This window comes from Salvelinus alpinus, chromosome 26 (assembly GCF_045679555.1).
Source record: "Salvelinus alpinus chromosome 26, SLU_Salpinus.1, whole genome shotgun sequence".
In the NCBI taxonomy this organism is placed as follows: domain Eukaryota; kingdom Metazoa; phylum Chordata; class Actinopteri; order Salmoniformes; family Salmonidae; genus Salvelinus; species Salvelinus alpinus.
The window spans coordinates 5884842-5905525 of NC_092111.1; the positions used below are offsets into that span (position 1 = coordinate 5884842).

General features: G+C 41.5%; 1 protein-coding gene across 3 annotated transcripts; it reads left to right on the forward strand.

The window, feature by feature from the left end:
• Positions 1-195: 195 nt before the first annotated feature.
• LOC139554272 (zinc finger protein 180-like) lies at positions 196-20321 on the forward strand. Of its 3 annotated transcripts, none has more exons than XM_071367033.1 (3): positions 196-632; positions 693-750; positions 16521-20321. In XM_071367033.1, exons 1-3 carry the CDS (start codon positions 429-431, stop codon positions 17396-17398), a joined length of 1140 nt encoding a protein of 379 aa, XP_071223134.1. In that variant the 5' UTR covers positions 196-428; the 3' UTR covers positions 17399-20321. The 3 variants fall into 3 exon arrangements, with proteins under 3 accessions (XP_071223134.1, XP_071223133.1, XP_071223132.1); XM_071367032.1 differs by having other exon boundaries at positions 196-617; positions 651-750; XM_071367031.1 differs by having other exon boundaries at positions 196-750.
• The last annotated feature ends 363 nt before the right edge of the window (positions 20322-20684 follow it).

Consider the following 20684-nt stretch of genomic DNA (forward strand, 5'->3'; position numbering starts at 1 on the left):
ACTCATTAAACACGAATCAATCAACACATGCTTCTCTTTGAACGACTTAATATAATATAAAACTTTTATGAAATAAATGAAAAATAAACTTCAGGTTCCTCAACTGCGTTGCCCACTCCTGTCAGCAGATGGCGATGTGCGTCTTTTAGGTTCAGGAGATGCTGCCAGTGTGACGTATAATCTAGTGGACGGGACGCTCTTTCAACAACAACAGCTAGTCAGACACCACGGTAGCTCTCTAGCAAACATAGCTACAACATTCACGCTCTTTACACTGTTTTGACGTATATTAGTCGCTGTTACACACTTATGTCGTATGTACTTGTTGGCCCATTCAATTTTATATTTACGTTTGTCAGCTAGCAGGTTTGCTAAGTTAGCTTAGAACTAGGCTAGTCGCTAATGCTAGCTAGCTAACATCCCCGACCATGAGTTCACTAAGCTACTCCCCTCCTGCTAAAGAAGAGGCGGTCTGCTGGACAGAGAAAGAATATCTCGTGAAAGAGGAGGAGGAAGAGAAAGATGTTACAATACAAAAACAAGTAGAGGGTGAGGCTGTTACCGTGAAAGAAGAAGAGAAAGACGTTTCAGTGAAAGAAGAGGAAGATGCGTTCAGAGTGAAAGAGGAGGATGTTACAGTAAAAGAAGAGGAGAAAGAGGAGGATGCAGTTTTTGGAGTGAAAGAGGAGGAGGGGGAGATTACTGTCACATTGGAGGAAGAAGAGGAGGTTGGAGCTCTGTTTAACACCAGTAAGTACCGTCTCTGCAGTCGTTGAACCAATATGCAGTAAAGGGGTTCTACACTTTAATGTTGTTCTGTAGGAATGGCTGAAGCTACACTGTAACGTGTAGAACATCAAGAGTGGACACAACGTTAACAATTGGTCAAATGCATCCAAGGACAATGACTGAAATACTGTAGTCCTCAATATCTCCTATTAGATTAACCCAATATGTAGTCTTAAAAGGGCAATCAGCAGTTGTTACATCCATTTTGGGACTTATACATTAATATGTACCCATCTGTTTCTCGAAGAATTCACTTATAAATGCACCATGAGCTTAGTTCAACTGTCATACCCCATCAGAAGCCCAAATATAAGATTTTTTTACTCCAGTGTTTGTCAGTAAATATAAACAAACACCGTATATCCTCAAAACATGGTTAAAACTATAATGTTGATATCATGGATGGTTACATTTCTCCAGCCACATCCCTCAGCTTTTTACCGAAACGGGCAGGGAGTACGCTTTGTTATTGTTTCTACTGCTGATTGCTGCCTCCGTTACTCCTCAAGGTCCAAGGACTGTATGAGGTAGACTGGCTCTGGCATGATATCATGGATGGTTACATTTCTCCAGCCACATCCCTCAGCTTTTTACCGAAACGGGCAGGGAGTACGCTTTGTTATTGTTTCTACTGCTGATTGCTGCCTCCGTTACTCCTCAAGGTCCAAGGACTGTAAGAGGTAGACTGGCTCTGGCAGGTAAAATAGTCAAATAATCCACCTAAATGTCAACCCGATTCTCAATTGTGATACGTTTCTAGAAACATAAATCGCTGTACTTTCATATCATATCAACATAAGCTCACACAATTTACATTTACATTTAAGTCATTTAGCAGACGCTCTTATCCAGAGCGACTTACAAATTGGAAAGTTCATACATATTCATCCATATTCATCCTGGTCCCCCCGTGGGGAATGAACCCACAACCCTGGCGTTGCAAGCGCCATGCTCTACCAACTGAGCCACACGGGACCACAATACTTAAATATCACATAAAAATAATTTCACATAATACTTTCATATCACATCAAAATAATTTCACATAATACTTTCATATCACATCAAAATAATTTCACACAATACTTTCATATCACATCAAAATAGGTAACCAGTCGTGACGCCCCAAACGGTAAACAGAATTAGTTTCTCGTAATTTCTCCTTCCTTCAGGCTTCTTTTTCTTCTTTGGACTTTATATGGCGGTTGGCAACCAACTTTAAGGTCCATTACCACCATCAACTGGACTGGAGTGTGGACCTCAGTTCATCTTTCAATCACCCACGTGGGTATATACCAAGACAGTCGTGAAGAGGGCACAACAAAACCTCTTCCCCCTCAGGAGACTGAAAAGATTTGGCATGGGTCCCCAGATCCTCAAAAGGTAATACAGCTGCACCATCAAGAGCATCCTGACCGGTTGCATCACCGCCTGTTATGGCAACTGCTCGGCATCTGACCGTAAGGCGCTACAGAGGGTAGTGCGAACGGCCCAGTACATCACTGTGGCCAAGCTTCCTGCCATCCAAGACCTATATAATAGGCGGTGTCAGAGGAAAGCCCACAAAATTGTCAGAGACTCCAGTCACCCAAGTCATAGACTGTTTTCTCTGCTACCGCATGGCAAGCGGTACCGGAGCGCCAAGTCTAGGACCAAAAGCCTCCTCAACAGCTTCTACCCCCAAGTCATAAGACTGCTGAACAATTCATAAAATCGCCACCGGACAATTTACATTGACCCCCCCCCCTCCCTTTTGTGCACTGCTGCTACTCGCTGATTGTTTGTTACCTATGCATAGTCACTACGCTCCCACCTTCATGTACAGATTACCTCAACTAGCCTGTACCCTCGCACACTGACTCGATACCGGTGCCCCCTGTATATATCCTCGTTATTTTCATTGTGTTACTTTTTATTATTACTTTTTATTTTAGTCTACTTGGTTAACGTTTTCTTCTTCTTGAACTGCACTGTTGGTTAAGGGCTTGTAAGTAAAGCATTTCACGGTAAAGTCTAAGTTGGTGTCTTGACGGATTTGTAAAAAACGGTTTGTCATAAAACACTATATATATATATATATATATATATTGTTTTTTGTGTTGCTGACACCCCTCCCCAGAGGTGTCTCATTATTGGGATTAATTTCTGATTCCTACCTGTAGCTCACTATGAGGTGTCTAGTGATACAGGTTAAGGGGGAACAAGCAGGGTTGGACACGGCCATGTTATTATCCCACACACTGTCTCTGTGGTTCATATGAACACCATTCTTGGGAATTAGATTTTATTACAAATCGCCCCTGTCTGTTACCACAGAAGGGTTCCGTCTGTCCCGTTCCCAGCTAGGTTTACCAGGCGCTTTGTTGCCAGTACCTATGACAGGTTGATAGGGGAAACCTCCATGCTTATTATAGAAAAAGTAATTAGGGGAAAACTATTTAGTAAACTGAAATAAAATAACAAACCTGTTTGAGAAATGAAAACTATTCCAAAACTATCTTTGACTCAAACTAAATTAGCCTAAAATAATATTATATTAAATAATAATATTATGTTCAGTTTGAATCATTTATATCTTAACTTTGGGCAAAAATAGAATTGGGTTTTAAATATTTTTTACGTGTTTTTAAAGCTTCTGAACCTGGTGGCTGGTAAATGCTGCCATGGGATGGCAATGTTTCAAATAGACCTAGCTTGTGTATCACTATCACTTGCTATCACCAAAAATACTTTAAGAAATTAGGATATTGGAAACTCCTTTCAATTCGTATTAACAGCTTAAAGAAAATAACCTTGGCATGAATTACCCTCTGTGAACAAGAAGCACAACAATACGAATATTTTCAGAGATGTGAGATAATTAACTTGTTCTCTGTAATATCGTATAGCTTTGCAATCGTGACATTACGTACTTTCAAGGAAAATAAGCATGTTTCTCGACTCATACCCTGGCTTTAAAAAGGGATTTCGTGAGAATTAGCTTAGGAAATGCGTGTCACAGCATGACAATGTGAATGTGATTGGTCGACAGTCTCTTGGACGGGCGTTATATACGCTTTGACATTTTCTGGAATAGTTTTTATTTTGTTTACTTGCCTGCCTATTGAATTTGGAATGCACTGTACTGTTCATCTCTGAAACTCACTGAGATAATTCCTTTGATACAGCAGTAGCAATACAGCGATATAACATCTACAGAAAAGACAGGAATGCTTATGGGGGAGCTGTTGCTGTATACAGTGCATTCGGAAAGTATTCAGACCCCTTGACTTTTTCCACATTTTGTTACGTTAAAGCCTTATTCTAAAATTGATCAAGTTATTTTTTCCCCTCTTTCATTTAGCTAATTTATTTGGCACACCTGCATTTGGGGAGTTTCTCCCATCCTTCTCTGCAGATCCTCTCAAGCTCTGTCAAGTTGGATGGGGAACATCACTGCACAGCTATTTTCAGGTCTCTCCAGAGATGTTAGATCGGGCTCAAGTCCGAGCTCTGGCTGTGTCACTCAAGGACATTCAGAGACTTCTGCCGAAGCCACTCCTGCGTTGTCTTGGCTGTGTGCTTAAGGTCGTTGTCCTGTTGGACGGTGAACCTTTGCCCCAGTCTGAGGTCCTGAGTGCTCTGGAGCAGGTCTTTCATCATGGATCTCTCTGCACTTTGCTCCGTTAATATTTCCCTCTATACTGACTAGTCTCCCAGTCCCTGCAGCTGAAAAACATCCCCACAGCATGATTCTGCCACCACCATGCTTCACCGTAGGGATGGTGCCAGGTTTCCTCCAGGCATGACGCTTGGCATTCAGGCCAAAGAGTTCAATCTAGGTTTCATCAGACCAGAGAATCTTGTTTCTCATGGTCTGAGAGTCATTGAGGTGCCTTTTGTCAAACTCCAAGCAAGCTGTCATGTGCCTTTTACTCAGGAGTGGTTTCCGTCTGGCCACTCTACCATAAAGGTCTGATTGGTGGAGTGCTGCAGAGATCGTTGTCCTTCTGCAAGGTTCGCCCATCTCCACAAAGGAACTTTGGAGCTCTGTCAGAGTGACCATCAGGTTTTTGGTCACCTCCCTGACCAAGGCCCTTCTTCCCCAATCGCTCAGTTTGGCTGGGTGACCAGCTCTAGGAAGAGTATTCAATTTAAGAATGATGGAGGCCACTGTGTTCTTAGGGACCTTCAATGCTGCAGAATTTTTTTTGGTACCCTTCCCCAGATCTGTGCCTCGACACAATCCTGTCTCGGAGCTCTAAGGACAATTCCTTCGACCTCATTGCTTGGTTTTTGCTCTGACATGCACTGTCAACTGTTGGACCTTATATAGACAGGTGTGTGCCTTCCAAATCATATCCAATCAATTGAATTTACCACAGGTGGACTACGAACAAGTTGTAGATACATCTCAAGGATGATTAATGGAAACAGGATGCACCTGAAAGCAATTTTGAGTCTCATAGCAAAAGGTCTGAATACGTATGTAAATAAGGTATTTCTGTTTTTTACCTGTTTTCACTTTTTCATTATTGTGTGTAGATTAATGAGGATTCTATTTTTTTTAAAATCCATTTTAAAATAAAGCTGTAATGTAACAAAATGTGGAAAAGGAAAGGGGTCTGAACTTTCTGAATGAACTATGTTTTATTTAATTTAACCTTTATTTAATTCACAATCACGGCCGGTTGTAAACACAGCCTGGACTCGAACCGGGGGGTCTGTAGTGACGCCTCAAGCACTGAGATGCAGTATCTTAGACCGCTGCGCCACTCAGGAGCACCAAAATCATTTTCTAGTGCTGTCCCCACCTAAAATAATCTTAGTCAACCAAGAGTCGTCTGTTCATTCTACCAATCGATTGGTTGAAATGTTGTATTTATTTTTCCATATATATACACACCCCATGTGTTTTAATAAAATCAACTATATGTACTGAACTGGTCTGATGCTTTAAGCACGTGTTTGATTAAATAATTAAGACTCGAGGGAGCCAGAGATCAAGATAACTTAACCAGAAGGAGAAAAATACTGCCGTTGTGATCCTGAAGTTTCCGGTAATGTGCTACACCAGCGGTCGGCAACCTTTTCCATTTGGAGTGCCAAGTTATCTTACCATTTCTACCAATCTGCGTGCCAGTTAGGATTTTCATCTGCACATTTTACTGGAACAGTTGAATTTAATTCAAAATAGTATCTCAAAATCATAGAATGTAGAATCATAGAATGTAGATTCATCTACATTCTATCTAAATCTAAATGAAAATTATACAAATTTAAAAATAACTTTTATTGCCATTGCCAACTATGTAAAAATAGCCTACATAAAGCCAACAAATAAAAACATTGCAGCCTGCAGGTAGAAAATATCCTAGAAATCACATTTGCTGCACATGGCCTGTCTACAACGAACTTGAAACATTGTATCAACTATCAACTGGTTCGGCCCAAAACTCGAGATAGCAAGCTTGCAACATTGTATAAAATATTCTGGGCCCTCAGAGTTTCCCACGCCAGTGAGTTTGGGACAGACACAGCTGTCGGCTATTTGTGCAAAGAATAAGAAGTAATCAGGTATTTTATGACATTTCCACTGGATCAGAGCGTTACATTTTTCCCTTTTATGCTGAGTGGTTATCGAAAGGGCGAGAGCTAGAAATATTTAACGAAAATAATTTGAGGAACTATTGTCATTCGCAATTGATTTTGATTAGACTTTGTTTACTTGCTGTTTGAGGTGAAGAAAAAATTTCTTTGAGAAGCTCCACAACTCATTAGTGGTGGTGCGTTAAGACTATCAGACATCCCCAAATGGGCACATTAATAGGCCTAAATTTGCGCGCAGGCCAGGTAGACTAATCCTACTTCTATATGCGTAATCAGGTGTGCGTCCTTTCTCAACATTGGCAGGAGTGTTTCAAACAAAAGACAATGAATAAATTGACAAAACTGACGCATCTTGTGGGGTCAGGTCTGGGTGGTCTGCCATGGGCCGTTTCATTTAGTATCCGTTTGGGTCGGCATGGGTAATGATTGTAATTCCCCATAGTATGTTTTACCGAAGTTGACCGACTGAAAGGGAGTGTAACTTTATGACTATTGTTTGATTCGGGCTAAACTTTGAACATTGAGATATTAAAGACATGATAGATCAGACGCAGAGTATATAAAGGAGTGAGATCTGTAGAAAGACAGAGTGGCTGTGGAATGTGCTGGGTGGACGGGAGGAGAACACAGGATTGCTATAGGGGAAGCGGATGGACATCTGTGGATTAGGCGAAGGAGGGGTTGAGGTCAGGTCAGATCCCCTGAAGGGAGTAATAAGGGTTTAGTATCCTGTTACCCTCTTCCTGTCGAACCGGAAGATGTAAGGATTGGAGAGAAGGAGGAGTGTCCAAAGTGGGGTATATATACTTGTGGTGGTGAGAACATGTTTTTGTCTGAATTACAGCTGTAACGACCCTTTGGGAATAATTAAACTTGGTTAAGCTTCTCTAGTGTCCGTGAGTTATTTACTCTGAAAATTTTGAATCTAACACTATAATTAGTGTTCCCTGAAGGAGGGAAACGAGGTACAACACCTGTTTGGCCCCACCCCTTCCTGGGTCCGTGAAGAGCGGTATTAAATTTAAGGAATTAACCCGAGCCTCACGCTCATCACCTATAGAAGGCAGGGCTTCCAGCGAGGCGTGAATTTAATAGTATGCAGTTTCCTTCCTTCAGGGAACAGTAGTTATAGTCAAAACATTACTCTTGTCATATGATGAACTTCAACTTAAATAGGGGATCTTGCTGTCGGACAGTTTTTTTGTATTCTGAAATGCACTCGAACTACGTATCATTTAGTGGCTAATTATGTTACGCTGGGAAAACAGTTTATGTTCACAGAAATCCTAAATCATTTCAAAGTTTGCTAAATCCAATGGTTTTTAACTGAGAGTCATCTTGTAATCCAAGATGGCGTAGCAGTAAGACGTGTTTGTTGTAAATGTTATGTTTTTTTGTATATATTGCAATATATTTCAATCTCTTTTTCCATTTTTAAATTAAATATACCTTCCAGCAACCCGCCTCACCCAATGTGATACCGATCTGCTATTTTTTAGACCCTATAGCTAGAACCTCCATCAGCAGCTAGCCATCAGGAGCTAACCAGCTAATTATCTACTAGCTATTTAGTCATTGTTAGCCACTGCTAGCGGCCTTTACCTTTTTAGCTCAGACACCAGCCGCTTTTAGCCTGGATAATAACTGCCAGTCTGCACAGCGCAATATCAACCCTGAGCATATCGGACTGTTTTTCTCCACTACATCACTGTATTCCTGCCGTAAGCTCTGGACCATTACACCGGATAATCGCAGCTAGCTAGCTGCTACCGAGTGGCCCAGCCCCGAAGCTAGCCTTGAGCCAGGCCCATCTCCTGGCCTGCTTAGTGGACACTATGATCACTCGGCTACACAGCTGATGCCTCCCAGACTCTTCACTAAGACGACTAGAAGCCACTACATCACCGGATTCTTGCCGTAAGCTCTGGACCTTTGCACCGGATTGGCTATAGTGGCTAACGCCCTTGTCCCGAAGCTAACACCAGTTAGCCTCGAGCCAGGTGCATCTCCCGGCTAGCAAACAAAATTACTCCAGCTACAATACCTCTTTTGCCAATTGGCCTGGACCCTTTGTCGACACGGAGCCCCGCCGATCCATCACGACTGGTCTGTCGACGCAAGTCCGTCCCATGTGCCCTCAACCGGCCTTTGCCAGACATCGGTGACGAGGCTAGCACCAGTTAGCCTCGAGCCAGGCGCATCTCCCGGCTAGCGTAGTAATGACTCCCTAATGGCTTCCCTGATTCATATATTTCTGTTCACTGGACCCTATGATCACTTGGCTACATAGCTGATGCCTCTGGAGTTAACTGACCCTCTCTGCCCATTCATCGCCATTTTACCAGTTGTTGTTGTCTTAGCTGATGAACTGTGGTTGTCTTACCTGTTGTCTTAGCTAGCTCTCCCAATCAACACCTGTGATTGCTTTATGCCTCGCTTTATGTCCCTCTAATGTCAATATGCCTTGTATACTGTTGTTTAGGGTAGTTATCATTGTTTTATTTGACTGCGGAGCCCCTAGTCCAACTCAACATGCCTCAGAGAGCTCTTTTGTCCCACCTCCCACACATGCGGTGACCTCTGTGGTGGTTCATTTCTTTACTATCAAATAAGGAGAGACAAACTTCACACAAGTCAGAGTTATACTTAAACTAAATCTTTAATAATAAGAGCTTTGCAATAGCAATGACTTATCAACGATTCACAATTTTCTAATGATCAGTTGAGAGTGGCAAAACAAAAGTACAAAGAGCTTTTATAGCCAAGATACACCCCTTTCAACCTACATGACGAACAACAGATACATAGAATGGTCACAAGGTTAAGATTTGTATGAAAGATATCTATAATACATAGTAGACAGCATCTGCTGTGTCAACAGTATTCATTGTATAGACCAGTGTCTGGCCCTCCTACTCCAAACTGGAATCGTCTCTTCCTGGTACGGTATAGAACAGAACCATTAACTCATGTTCTCTGGAATGCTCTTTTGGTTTTATCACCCAAAGACATCGTAAATCTCCTCTGTCAGTGTTATCTCATAGAGGCCCATCCTCAGTAGAACACACACACAATAGTTAACAGAATACTCTATTCTGTCGAATAAAACAACCATTATAATGCAATACAAGCATTATAACATAATCTTGCAATTTCCCTGACACCTCACCTAGCATAACTGGTGCCTCAAGAGATGCAACCTCTCTTATCGTCAATCAATGCCTAGGTTTACCTTCACTGTACCCGCACACTACCATACCCCTGTCTGTACATTATGCCTTGAATCTATCCTACCACGCCCAGAAATCTGCTCCTTTTATTCTCTGTTCACAACCCACTAGACGACCAGGTCTGATAGCCTTTAGCCGTACCCTCATCCTACTCCTCTGTTCCTCGGGTGATGTAGAGGTTAACCCAGGCCCTGTGTGTCCCCAGGCACTCTCATTTGTTGACTTCTGTAACCGTAAAAGCCTTGGTTTCATGCATGTTATCAGAAGACTCCTCCCTAAGTTTGTTTTACTCACTGCTTTAGCACACTCCGCCCACCTTGATGTCCTTGCCGCGTCTGAATCCTGGCTTTGGAAGGCCACCAAAAATTCTGAAATTTCCATCCCCAACTACAACATTTTCCATCAAGATAGAACTGCCAAAGGGGGAGGAGTTGCAATCTACTGCAGAGATGGCCTGCAAAGTTCTATCCTACTTTCCAGGTCTAAGCCCAAACAGTTCGAGCTACTAATTTTAAAAATGAATCTCTCCAGAAATAAGTCTCTCACTGTTGCCGCCTGTTACAGACCCCCCTCAGCTCCCAGCTGTGCCCTGGACACCATATGTGAATTGATTGCCCCCCATCTATCTTCAGAGTTCGTTCTGTTAGGTGACCTAAACTGGGATGCCTGGTTGTTCTTTAAAAGTAATTTCCTCACCACCTTAAATAAGCATGCCCCTTTCAAAAAATGTAAAACTTAGAACAGATATAGCCCTTGGTTCACTCCAGACCTGACTGCACTCGACCAGCACAAAAACATCCTGTTGCGTACTGCACTAGCATCGAATAGTCCCTGCGATATGCAACTTTTTATAGAAGTCAGGAACTAATTCACACAGTCAGTTAGGAAAGCAAAAGCTAGCTTTTTCAAACAGAAATTTGCATCCTGTAGCTCTAACTCCCAAAAGTTTTGGGACACTGTAAAGTCCATGGAGAATAAGAGCACCTCATCCCAGCTACCCACTGCACTGAGGCTAGGAAACACTGTCACTACCGATAAATCCACGATAATCGAGAATTTCAATAAGCATTTCTCTACGGCTGGCCATGCTTTCCTCCTGGCTACCCCAACCCCGGACAACAGCTCCCCACCCCCCGCAGCTACTTTCCCAAACCTCCCCAGCTTCTCCTTCACCCAAATCCAGATAGCTGATGTTCTGAAAGAGTTGCAAAACCTGGACCCGTACAAATCAGCTGGGCTAAACAATCTGGACCCTCTCTTTCTAAAAATATCCGCCGCCATTGTGGCAACCCCTATTACTAGTCTGTTCAACCTCTCTTTCGTATCGTCTGAGATTCATAAAGATTGGAAAGCATCCGCGGTCATCCCCCTCTTCAAAGGGGGTGACACTCCAGACCCAAACGGTTACAGACCTATATCCATCCTGCCCTGCCTTTCTAAAGTCTTCGAAAGCCAAGTTAACAAACAGATCACTGACCATTTTGAATCCCGCCGTACCTTCTCCGCTGTGCAATCCGGTTTCCGAGCTGTTCACGGGTGCACCTCAGCCACGCTCAAGGTACTAAACGATATCATAACCGCCATCGATAAAAGACAGGACTGTGCAGCCGTCTTCATCAACCTGGCCAAGGCTTTCGACTCTGTCAATCACCGTATTCTTATCGGCAGACTCAACAGCCTTGGTTTCTCAAATGACTGACTCGCCTGGTTCACAAACTACTTCTCAGATAGAGTTCAGTGTGTCAAATCGGAGGGCCTGTTGACCTCTGGCAGTCTCTATGGGGGTACCATAGGGTTCAATTCTCGGGCCGACTCTTTTCTCTGTATATACCAACGATGTTGCTCTTGCTGCGGGTGATTCCTTGATCCGCCTCTACGCAGACGACACCATTCTGTATATACAGTGGGGAGAACAAGTATTTGATACACTGCCGATTTTGAAGGTTTTCCTACTTACAAAGCATGTAGAGGTCTGTAATTTTTATCATAGGTACACTTCAACTGTGAGAGACGGAATCTAAAACAAAAATCCAGAAAATCACATTGTATGATTTTTAAGTAATTAAATTGCATTTTATTGCGTGACATAAGTATTTGATCACCTACCAACCAGTAAGAATTCCGGCTCTCACAGACCTGTTAGTTTTTCTTTTAGAAGCCCTCCTGTTCTCCACTCATTACCTGTATTAACTGCACCTGTTTGAACTTGTTACCTGTATAAAAGACACCTGTACACACACTCAATCAAACAGACTCCAATCTCTCCACAATGGCCAAGACCAGAGAGCTGTGTAAGGACATCAGGGATAAAATTGTAGACCTGCACAAGGCTGGGATGGGCTACAGGACAATAGGCAAGCAGCTTGGTGAGAAGGCAACAACTGTTGGCGCAATTATTAGAAAATGGAAGATGTTCAAGATGACGGTCAATCACCCTCGGTCTGGGGCTCCATGCAAGATCTCACCTCGTGGGGCATCAATGATCATAAGGAAGGTGAGGGATCAGCCCAGAACTACACGGCAGGACCTGGTCAATGACCTGAAGAGAGCTGGGACCACAGTCTCAAAGAAAACCATTAGTAACACACTACGCTGTCATGGATTGAAATCCTGCAGCGCACGCAAGGTCCCCCTGCTCAAGCCAGCGCATGTCCAGGCCCGTCTGAAGTTTGCCAATGACCATCTGGATGATCCAGAGGAGGAATGGGAGAAGGTCATGTGGTCTGATGAGACAAAAATAGAGCTTTTTGGTCTAAACTCCACTCGCCGTGTTTGGAGGAAGAAGAAGGTTGAGTACAACCCCAAGAACACCCTCCCAACCGTGAAGCATGGAGGTGGAAACATAATTCTTTGGGGATGCTTTTCTGCAAAGGGGACAGGACGACTGCACCGTATTGAGGGGAGGATGGATGGGGCCATGTATCGCGAGATCTTGGCCAAAAACCTCCTTCCCTCAGTAAGAGCATTGAAGATGGGTCGTGGCTGGATCTTCCAGCATGACAACGACCCGAAACACACAGCCAGGGCAACTAAGGAGTGGCTCCGTAAGAAGCATCTCAAGGTCCTGGAGTGGCCTAGCCAGTCTCCAGACCTGAACCCAATAGAAAATCTTTGGAGGGAGCTGAACGTCCGTATTGCCCACCGACAGCCCCGAAACCTGAAGGATCTGGAGAAGGTATGTATGGAGGAGTGGGCCAAAATCCCTGCTGCAGTGTGTGCAAACCTGGTCAATAACTACAGGAAACGTATGATCTTTGTAATTGCAAACAAAGGTTTCTGTACCAAATATTAAGTTCTGCTTTTCTGATGTATCAAATACTTATGTCACGCAATAAAATGCAATTTAATTACTTAAAAATCATACAATGTGATTTTCTGGATTTTTGTTTTAGATTCCGTCTCTCACAGTTGAAGTGTACCTATGATAAAAATTACAGACCTCTACATGCTTTGTAAGTAGGAAAACCTTCAAAATCGGCAGTGTATCAAATACTTGTTCTCCCCACTGTATCTGGCCCTTCTTTGGACACTGTTAACAAAACTCCAAACGAGCTTCAATGCCATACACTCCTTCCGTGGCCTCCAATTGCTCTTAAACGCTAGTAAAACTAATGTATGCTCTTCAACCGATCGCTGCCCGTACCCGCTGTCCAGCATCACTACTCTGGACGGTTCTGACTTAGAATATGTGGACAACTATAGATACCTAGGTGTCTGGCTAGACTGTAAACTCTCCTTAAGCATTTACAATCCAAAATTAAATCTAAAATCGGCTTCCTATTTCGCAGCAAAGCCTCCTTCACTCACGCTGCCAAACATACCCTCGTAAAACTGACTATCCTACCGATCCTTGACTTCGGCGATTTCATTTTCAAAATAGCCTCCAACACTCTACTCAGTAAATTGGATGCAGTCTATCACAGTGCCATCCGTTTTCTCACCAAAGCCCCATATACCACTGCTCTCGTCGGCTGGCCCTCGCTACATATTTGTCGCCAAACCCACTGGCTCCAGGTCATCTATAAGTCTTTGCTAAGCCGCCTTAACTCAGCTCACTGGTCACCATAGCAACACCCATAGCACGCGCTCCAGGAAGTATATCTCACTGGTCATCCCCAAAGCCAACACCTACTTTGGCCACATTTCCTTCCAGTTCTCTGCTGCCAATGACTGGAACAAATTGCAAAAATCGCTGAAGTTGGAGACTTATATCTCCCTCACTAACTTTAAGAATCAGCTATCTGAGCAGCTTACCGATCGCTGCAGATGTACACAGCCCATCTGTAAATAGCACATCCAACTGCCTACCTCATCCCCATGTTTTTATTTACTTTTTTTGCTCACACCAGTATTTCTACTTGCACATCATCATCTGCACATCTATCACTCCAGTGTTAATGCTAAATTGTAATTACTTTGCTACTATGGCCTATTTATTGCCTTACCTCTGTACTCCATTTGCACACACTGTATATAGATTTTTCTATTGTGTTATTGACTGTACTTTTGTTTATCCCACGTGTAACTCTGTTGTTTTTGTCGCACTGCTTTGCTTTATCTTGGCCAGGTCGCAGTTGTAAATGAGAACTTGTTCTCAACTGGCCTACCTGGTTAAATAAAGGTGGGGGAAAAATTATGTAGAAATTGTTCATGACGTCCTCCAGTGATTTAAAAAAAAAAAAAAAAAAAAAAAAAAAAAACTTTTCCTGTTGTAAAGTATAAACACACTAAAGGGAAACAAATAAATGTTTTGAGCAAAATATTTTTTTTTTTTAGAGAACTGCAAACTAGAAGAAGTGGGTGATGTCATAGTAAGGCATTCAAGGAGTTGGCTTGATGGGAAGTCGTGATGTCATCCAATAGGCGACTGATCTTCATGTGAATATTCATTATTATTTTTAAAATCCTTCCTGTTCTGTCAAGTTGGTTGTTGATCATTGCTAGAAAGCCATTTCAAAGCCTTGCTATAGACTTTCAAGACAATTTAAGTCCAAACTGTAACTAGGCCACTCAGGAACATTCAATGTCATCTTGGTAAGCTCCTCCAATGTAGATTTGGCCTTGTGGTTTAGGTTATTGTCCTGTTAGTACAGTTTTTTGTATTCAGATCTCTGAAATGCACTCTACCTACGTAACATTTAGTTTCCTTATATTACGCTGGGAAAACAGTTTATGGCCACAGAAATCTTAAATCATTTCAGAGTATGCAAAATCCAATGGTTCTAACCGAGAGTCACCTTAACTTTATTGACAACACCCAAATGGATACTGTCATTAACGTGGTTCTTCAATAATTACACATAATTCTTAATACTGTAGCTGTTTTGTTAGTCACATGTTCAACGATCATCAGCTGATCCAGGAAATAATTTTCTGAATGACAATCACATGACAAACATCACGACATGCAACAACCAAAGTGCTTCTTCATTCATTACTCTGGTAAAGACAGTTCAAATCAAATATAATGTTATTTGTCACATACACATGGTTAGCAGATGTTAATGCGAGTGTAGCGAAATGCTTGTGCTTCTAGTTCCGACCATGCAGTAATAACCAACGAGTAAACTAACCTAACAATTTCACACCAACTACCTTATACACACAGGTGTAAAGGGATGAAGAATATGTAACATAAAAATATATGAATGAGTGATGGTACAGAACGGCATAGGCAAGATGCAGTAGATGGTATAGAGTACAGTATATACATATGAGATGAGTAATGTAGGGTATGTAAACATATAAAAGTGGCAGTTATGCCGTGCTCCACGCTGGATCCAACATCCCTAACAAATTTATGTTTATAATGTGTTATTGTCTGCTTAATTTACAGTAGGGACTCGTTAGTCTGTTTGGACACAGAGACACTTACCTCATAATGTGTAGAGAACTGTTCCTTGATGGATAGGCTATTGTACAACACACAGAGCTATTTTCCTATATTTGTTGTTAGGTGACGTTATGGGTCCTACAGTAGGTCTATGTTATTGTTAGGTGAAGTTATGGGTCCTACAGTAGGTCTATGCTATTGTTAGGTGAAGTTATGGGTCCTACAGTAGGTCTACGTTATTGTTAGGTGAAGTTATGGGTCCTACAGTAGGTCTCTGTTGCTGTTATGGGTCGTAGAGTACACTATGTATGTCATGCAACAACAACCAAAGTGCTTCTTCGTTCATTTAATAGGTATATTTTTGAAGTTAGGTGAAGTTATGGGCCAATTTGGCAAACAGTGTACAAACCCTCATTGTCAGGCTGATGGAAAAGCTAGCCAAAGAGCATTTTACTGGTTGAAGTGTTTTTGAAGTACAAAGCGGTTGATTTGCGATGATGACACAAACATTATATTAAGCAGGACATTCAAACGAGCCTTACAATTATAATCTAAAGTAGTGTGAAATGCACTCATAAGCAACCTGGAAATGGAGGTTACTCCCCTGAGTTTTCCCATTTTCACATTCAGAATACATCGTGAAAAACTAAAATCTTTGCTCACCATTTTTGTTACAACCAGATGTATGACATCCAAAACTATCGGTTTCCTCATTAGCAGGGAGGAGTTTCTACAACCAAATTGCATGTGCATCGCCCTCGTGCCACAATTTTAGCAAACACAGAAAGGGGCCTATATTGGAGACCAAAAGTCGTCTGGCACATTGCTTAGAGTTTCAACAACACGAATAACTTATTTCTAGCCGACAATCATCGATGTTACTACTAATGTGAAAACAAGACAATATGACTATTGTTGCTCACTTGACTGTCTTAAGACAATTGTCAAATAATATTAACATTCAACATTCAGTCTTCAATTGTTGTACAACATCATGGCTACGCTGTTGGCATCACCTTTTTCAGTGGATTTCTACTGTTGTGGGCCTTTAAATCTGTCTGACTTTTCCATTCACACAGGAGAGAGACGGGACTATCGTGGATCCTCTGGGGAGCCTCAACAACCTCATGATGCTGACGAGGCAGAACAGAGTCTATCCAGATTAGAACACCTCAAGAAACACCAGCAGAGACCAACAGGGAAGAAATCTCACTGCTGTTCTGACTGTGGGAAGATCTTTTCAAAATCATATACATTACAATCACACCAGATAATTCACACTGGAGAGAAATCTCATAGCTTTGATCAATGTGGGAAGAGTTTTACTCCGTCAAGCGGCCTGAAAGTGCACCATAGAACACACACAGGAGAAAAACCTTATAGCTGTGATCAATGTGGGAAGAGTTTTGTTACATCTTGCTATTTGACTGTACACCAGAGAATACACACAGGAGAGAAACCTCATGGCTGTACTCAATGTGGGAAGAGTTTTGCTCAGTCAAGCTGCCTGATATCACACCAGAGAACACACACAGGAGAGAAACCTTATAGCTGTGCTCAATGTGGGAAGAGTTTTATTCAGTCAAGTCATCTGACTATACACCAGAGAACACACACTGGAGAGAAACCTCATAGCTGTGATCAATGTGGGAAGAGATTTACTCAGTCAGGCGGCCTGATATACCACCAGAGAACACACACAGGAGAGAAACCTTATAGCTGTGCTCAATGTGGGAAGAGTTTTGCTACATCTAGCAATCTGACTATACACCAGAGAACACACACTGGAGAGAAACCTCATAGCTGTAATCAATGTGGGAAGAGTTTTGCTCAGCCAAACAACCTGATATCACACCAGCGTACCCACACAGGAGAGAAATATCATAGCTGTGATCAATGTGGGAAGAGATATTCTCGTAAAAGATCTCTGATCAAACATCAGAAAATACATACATGAAGTTGTTTCATGATATCAATGAAATAATGTCACAATGTAGAATGTTTTAACATTGTAGTAGGAGTATTTTAATGATGTCACAATGGCATGATAATGATGGCAAAGTTGTCTAATTACTATGTCATCGTATTTCCAGGCCACTATAGTGACTTGTCAGATAATGGTAGCTAGCTAACTAGTCTTCTCACTGTTGTTTAAGCTGCAGTCAGAATGTCACAATGTAGAACCCTAAATGTTTGTCCCCTATTTAATTGATTTCAACATGATATGGATATTAGCCTCAGGGGAAAAATAAAGAGTACTATTTATATGATTTAACAAAAAGTGACTAACAAATAAAGCGTTGTGTTACACTCAAAATGCAACACTTCAAAATGTAGCTAGCTGTTTTCTACAAATTGTCCTCTAACCAGTGATGTACACATTATTCCCAGATTCCGTGTTTTTTGAGCTGTTAGTTTTAACAGGACGTGCAACTTCATCTCCCTCCTCTCGGCACAATTGATTTCAACATGATATCGAAGAGTGATGCCAAATAAGTGTTGCGTTCCTTTGTTTAGCGACCCCTAAATTTAAATGCATCACTCCAAAATGTAGCTGACTGTCTTCTGCAAGTTGTCCTCTAACCAGTGAGGTAAAAGATATCTCCCATTTCCATGTGTTTTTGTTTAGTTGTGTTAGTTTCAACAGCATGTACAACCTGATTTCCCCCCTAATCGATATCAGTGATTTATAGCTGCTTGTGAAATGTATAAGGTGCTTGTGCTGTTCATAAGGTGCTTGTTTAAAAAAATACAAGTAATATGATTATTGTGGCAGATGTTTGTGTACATAGCACATGTTATGTTTAGGTTTTGAATTTATCCCAAAATGTTTCTGCATATTGGTTATTGATTTGGACACGTTAAAACTGGGTTTTGACATTGGGGCTATCCCACCTAGAAAAATGTAATTGAAAAGACTTTGAAAATAAGACTATGCAACCAAATATTTCATATTTACATTTCATGTAACATTTAGTAATGATAATTATTTATGCAACCAACTGACAATTTTTGGTACAATTATATTGACATTGTTGCCCTGCTTTTAGGATATCAGGGTTCATTCTCAGATGTGCCAACCCAAATGTACTAGAGCATGACATTGGGGACTGGGCCCCGATCCAACAACATGCCTATCTAGTGAACCCTGAAAAGAGAGAGAAGCTCCGCAGTGTGGTGGAAAGTTACTATGGATATTTCAGGAGTTTCCTCTTGAAATCAGACATGTTCATTTCAAGGAAAACTTGCTGATGGGTGGGCACTCAAAATGTTTGTGTTTTGCATTTAGCCAGTGCGTTGCCATGGATCACAATTTATTATGACTGCATGTTTTTCCGTATTGGAGATTAGTTTTGTTTGGGCTCGTTCCAAGGGGACGAGAGTTCTAGAAGCTAGTGAGTTTTAGGAAGACGAGAATTCTAGAAGCTAGTGAGTTTTAGGAAGACGAGAGTTCTAGAAGCTAGTGGGGGAAAATATATTTTTGTTTGTTTGAGGCTGTCAAGTAGACACCATGTTCATACTGTAGAAGGTGAAGCATTGTAGTTGATTATAATTTCAAAATTAGTTTTAGGATTCTAGAAAGAAAAAGGAGAAAACTAATAAGATTGTATATTATTATTTAGAAATATGTGTTTTTCTTGTTTTTAATTGTTGACAGGAGGTGATGCATTTTAGTTGATTTTAATATGAAATGGAAGTTGTTTTCTGTTGGTGGTGAGAACTTGTCCAACAAAAATATAGGATATATTTGTTGTCTTAAGGGGGAAGGTGTTACAGGCTTTGGTTGTTCCATTTATGTTTTGAGGTTGGACTTTAGCACATATAGCTCGTTAGCACTGTGAGGGAATTTTCTGTTAAACCTTAATAATGCTTGTGTAGTAAAAAATATAATTATTTAAGCTGAGGCATTGGGCTTGAGATTGTTAAAGAACCTTACTCCTATAACATAGAAAAGTGTGTTAATATAGGCCTGTTCTAACTGTCCTGGGTGTGTAGAATGACCGCATGATGTTCGGACACTCAGCCAAGAATATGACAGAAACTGACTGGTTCCTCTTGATCCTCCACAGAGTAAAGGTTATATCCTGCACACCAGTAACAGAGCTGTTGTTTTGGAGCCTGTTTCTGGGGAAAGATTGTGGTGGAGAAATCAGAATTAGCTAAGTAACATAGATAATTACGATGTCTTATCTGCAGAATATGCTGATATGAACTATTGACCTCTTGTTATTAGAATGTCTCCTTTCTGACTCTGGTGTTGGCAGCTGTACTTCCTCCCTCAAATGGGCCTCAGTCACCTTGGGTCCAGAGAGGGGAGAAGTCAGGCTTATCCATCACATGTCCCTGTTGCTATGCAGAATATCAGCATCGATCACATGTCCCTGTTGCTATGCAGAATATCAGCATCTATCACATGTCCCTGTTGCTAGGCAGAATATCAGTATCTATCACATGTCCCTGTTTCTATGCAGAATATTAGCATCGATCACATGTCCCTGTTGCTATGCAGAATATCAGCATCGATCACATGTCCCTGTTGCTAGGCAGAATATCAGCAGGGAGTTAGGCAAAGGAGATCAGAAGGAAACATTGTTTCCATATGTGAACTGTGTGTTTATTGCAAACCATGTGAAGGGATGGCGTGAGTAATGAGGAACCAATCACTTGTCTCCACAGTGTCTGTGCGTCAGTCACCTCCCCCTAGTGGGAGATTGTATTTGGGGCCCAAGGTCTGGCACAGGATGTGTGGGGTTGGTGTTTGGAACCATTGTACGTCGTCTCTGAGGTTGCACCTATCCTGAGATAGTATATAACCCAGAAGCAAGCCTCCTTGTTATAACAAGTCTTTTAATAAAAGTAAAACCTTGATTGATTATTAATTTTGCCTCTCCTCATTATTGATTATGGGTAGAATTTCCACCACAGCACGTAGGGTGAACCGATTGGTATCACCTCGTTAGTCAGAATGTGTTACACCTGTGCTGGCTTGTCCATCTTGTTAGGGTTGGATGTTGCATCCAATTGTTAATATTGTAATCAATGACATTTCCTTAGGGTGCTCATTAGTCTTTCAGTTGTTATTCTTCTGTTTTTTTTTATCCTCTTATGTTTGTTGTGTAGTAAATATTTCTGTTAATTTTCATTTTATAATTTTTTCCCTGTGAAGCCATTGTGTTACATCCATGTCTGACGTGCTGTATAAATAAAGCTTGATTTGAACATATTGCAAAATAAATTAACCC

Excerpts from the sequence above, each read along its gene's own strand:
- LOC139554272 (XM_071367031.1), top strand. The coding sequence starts at position 429 with ATGAGTTCACTAAGCTACTCCCCTCCTGCTAAAGAAGAGGCGGTCTGC. Across the intron at positions 751-16,520 it reads TGGAGCTCTGTTTAACACCA|GAGAGAGACGGGACTATCGT; the intron begins GTAAGTACCGTC and ends CCATTCACACAG.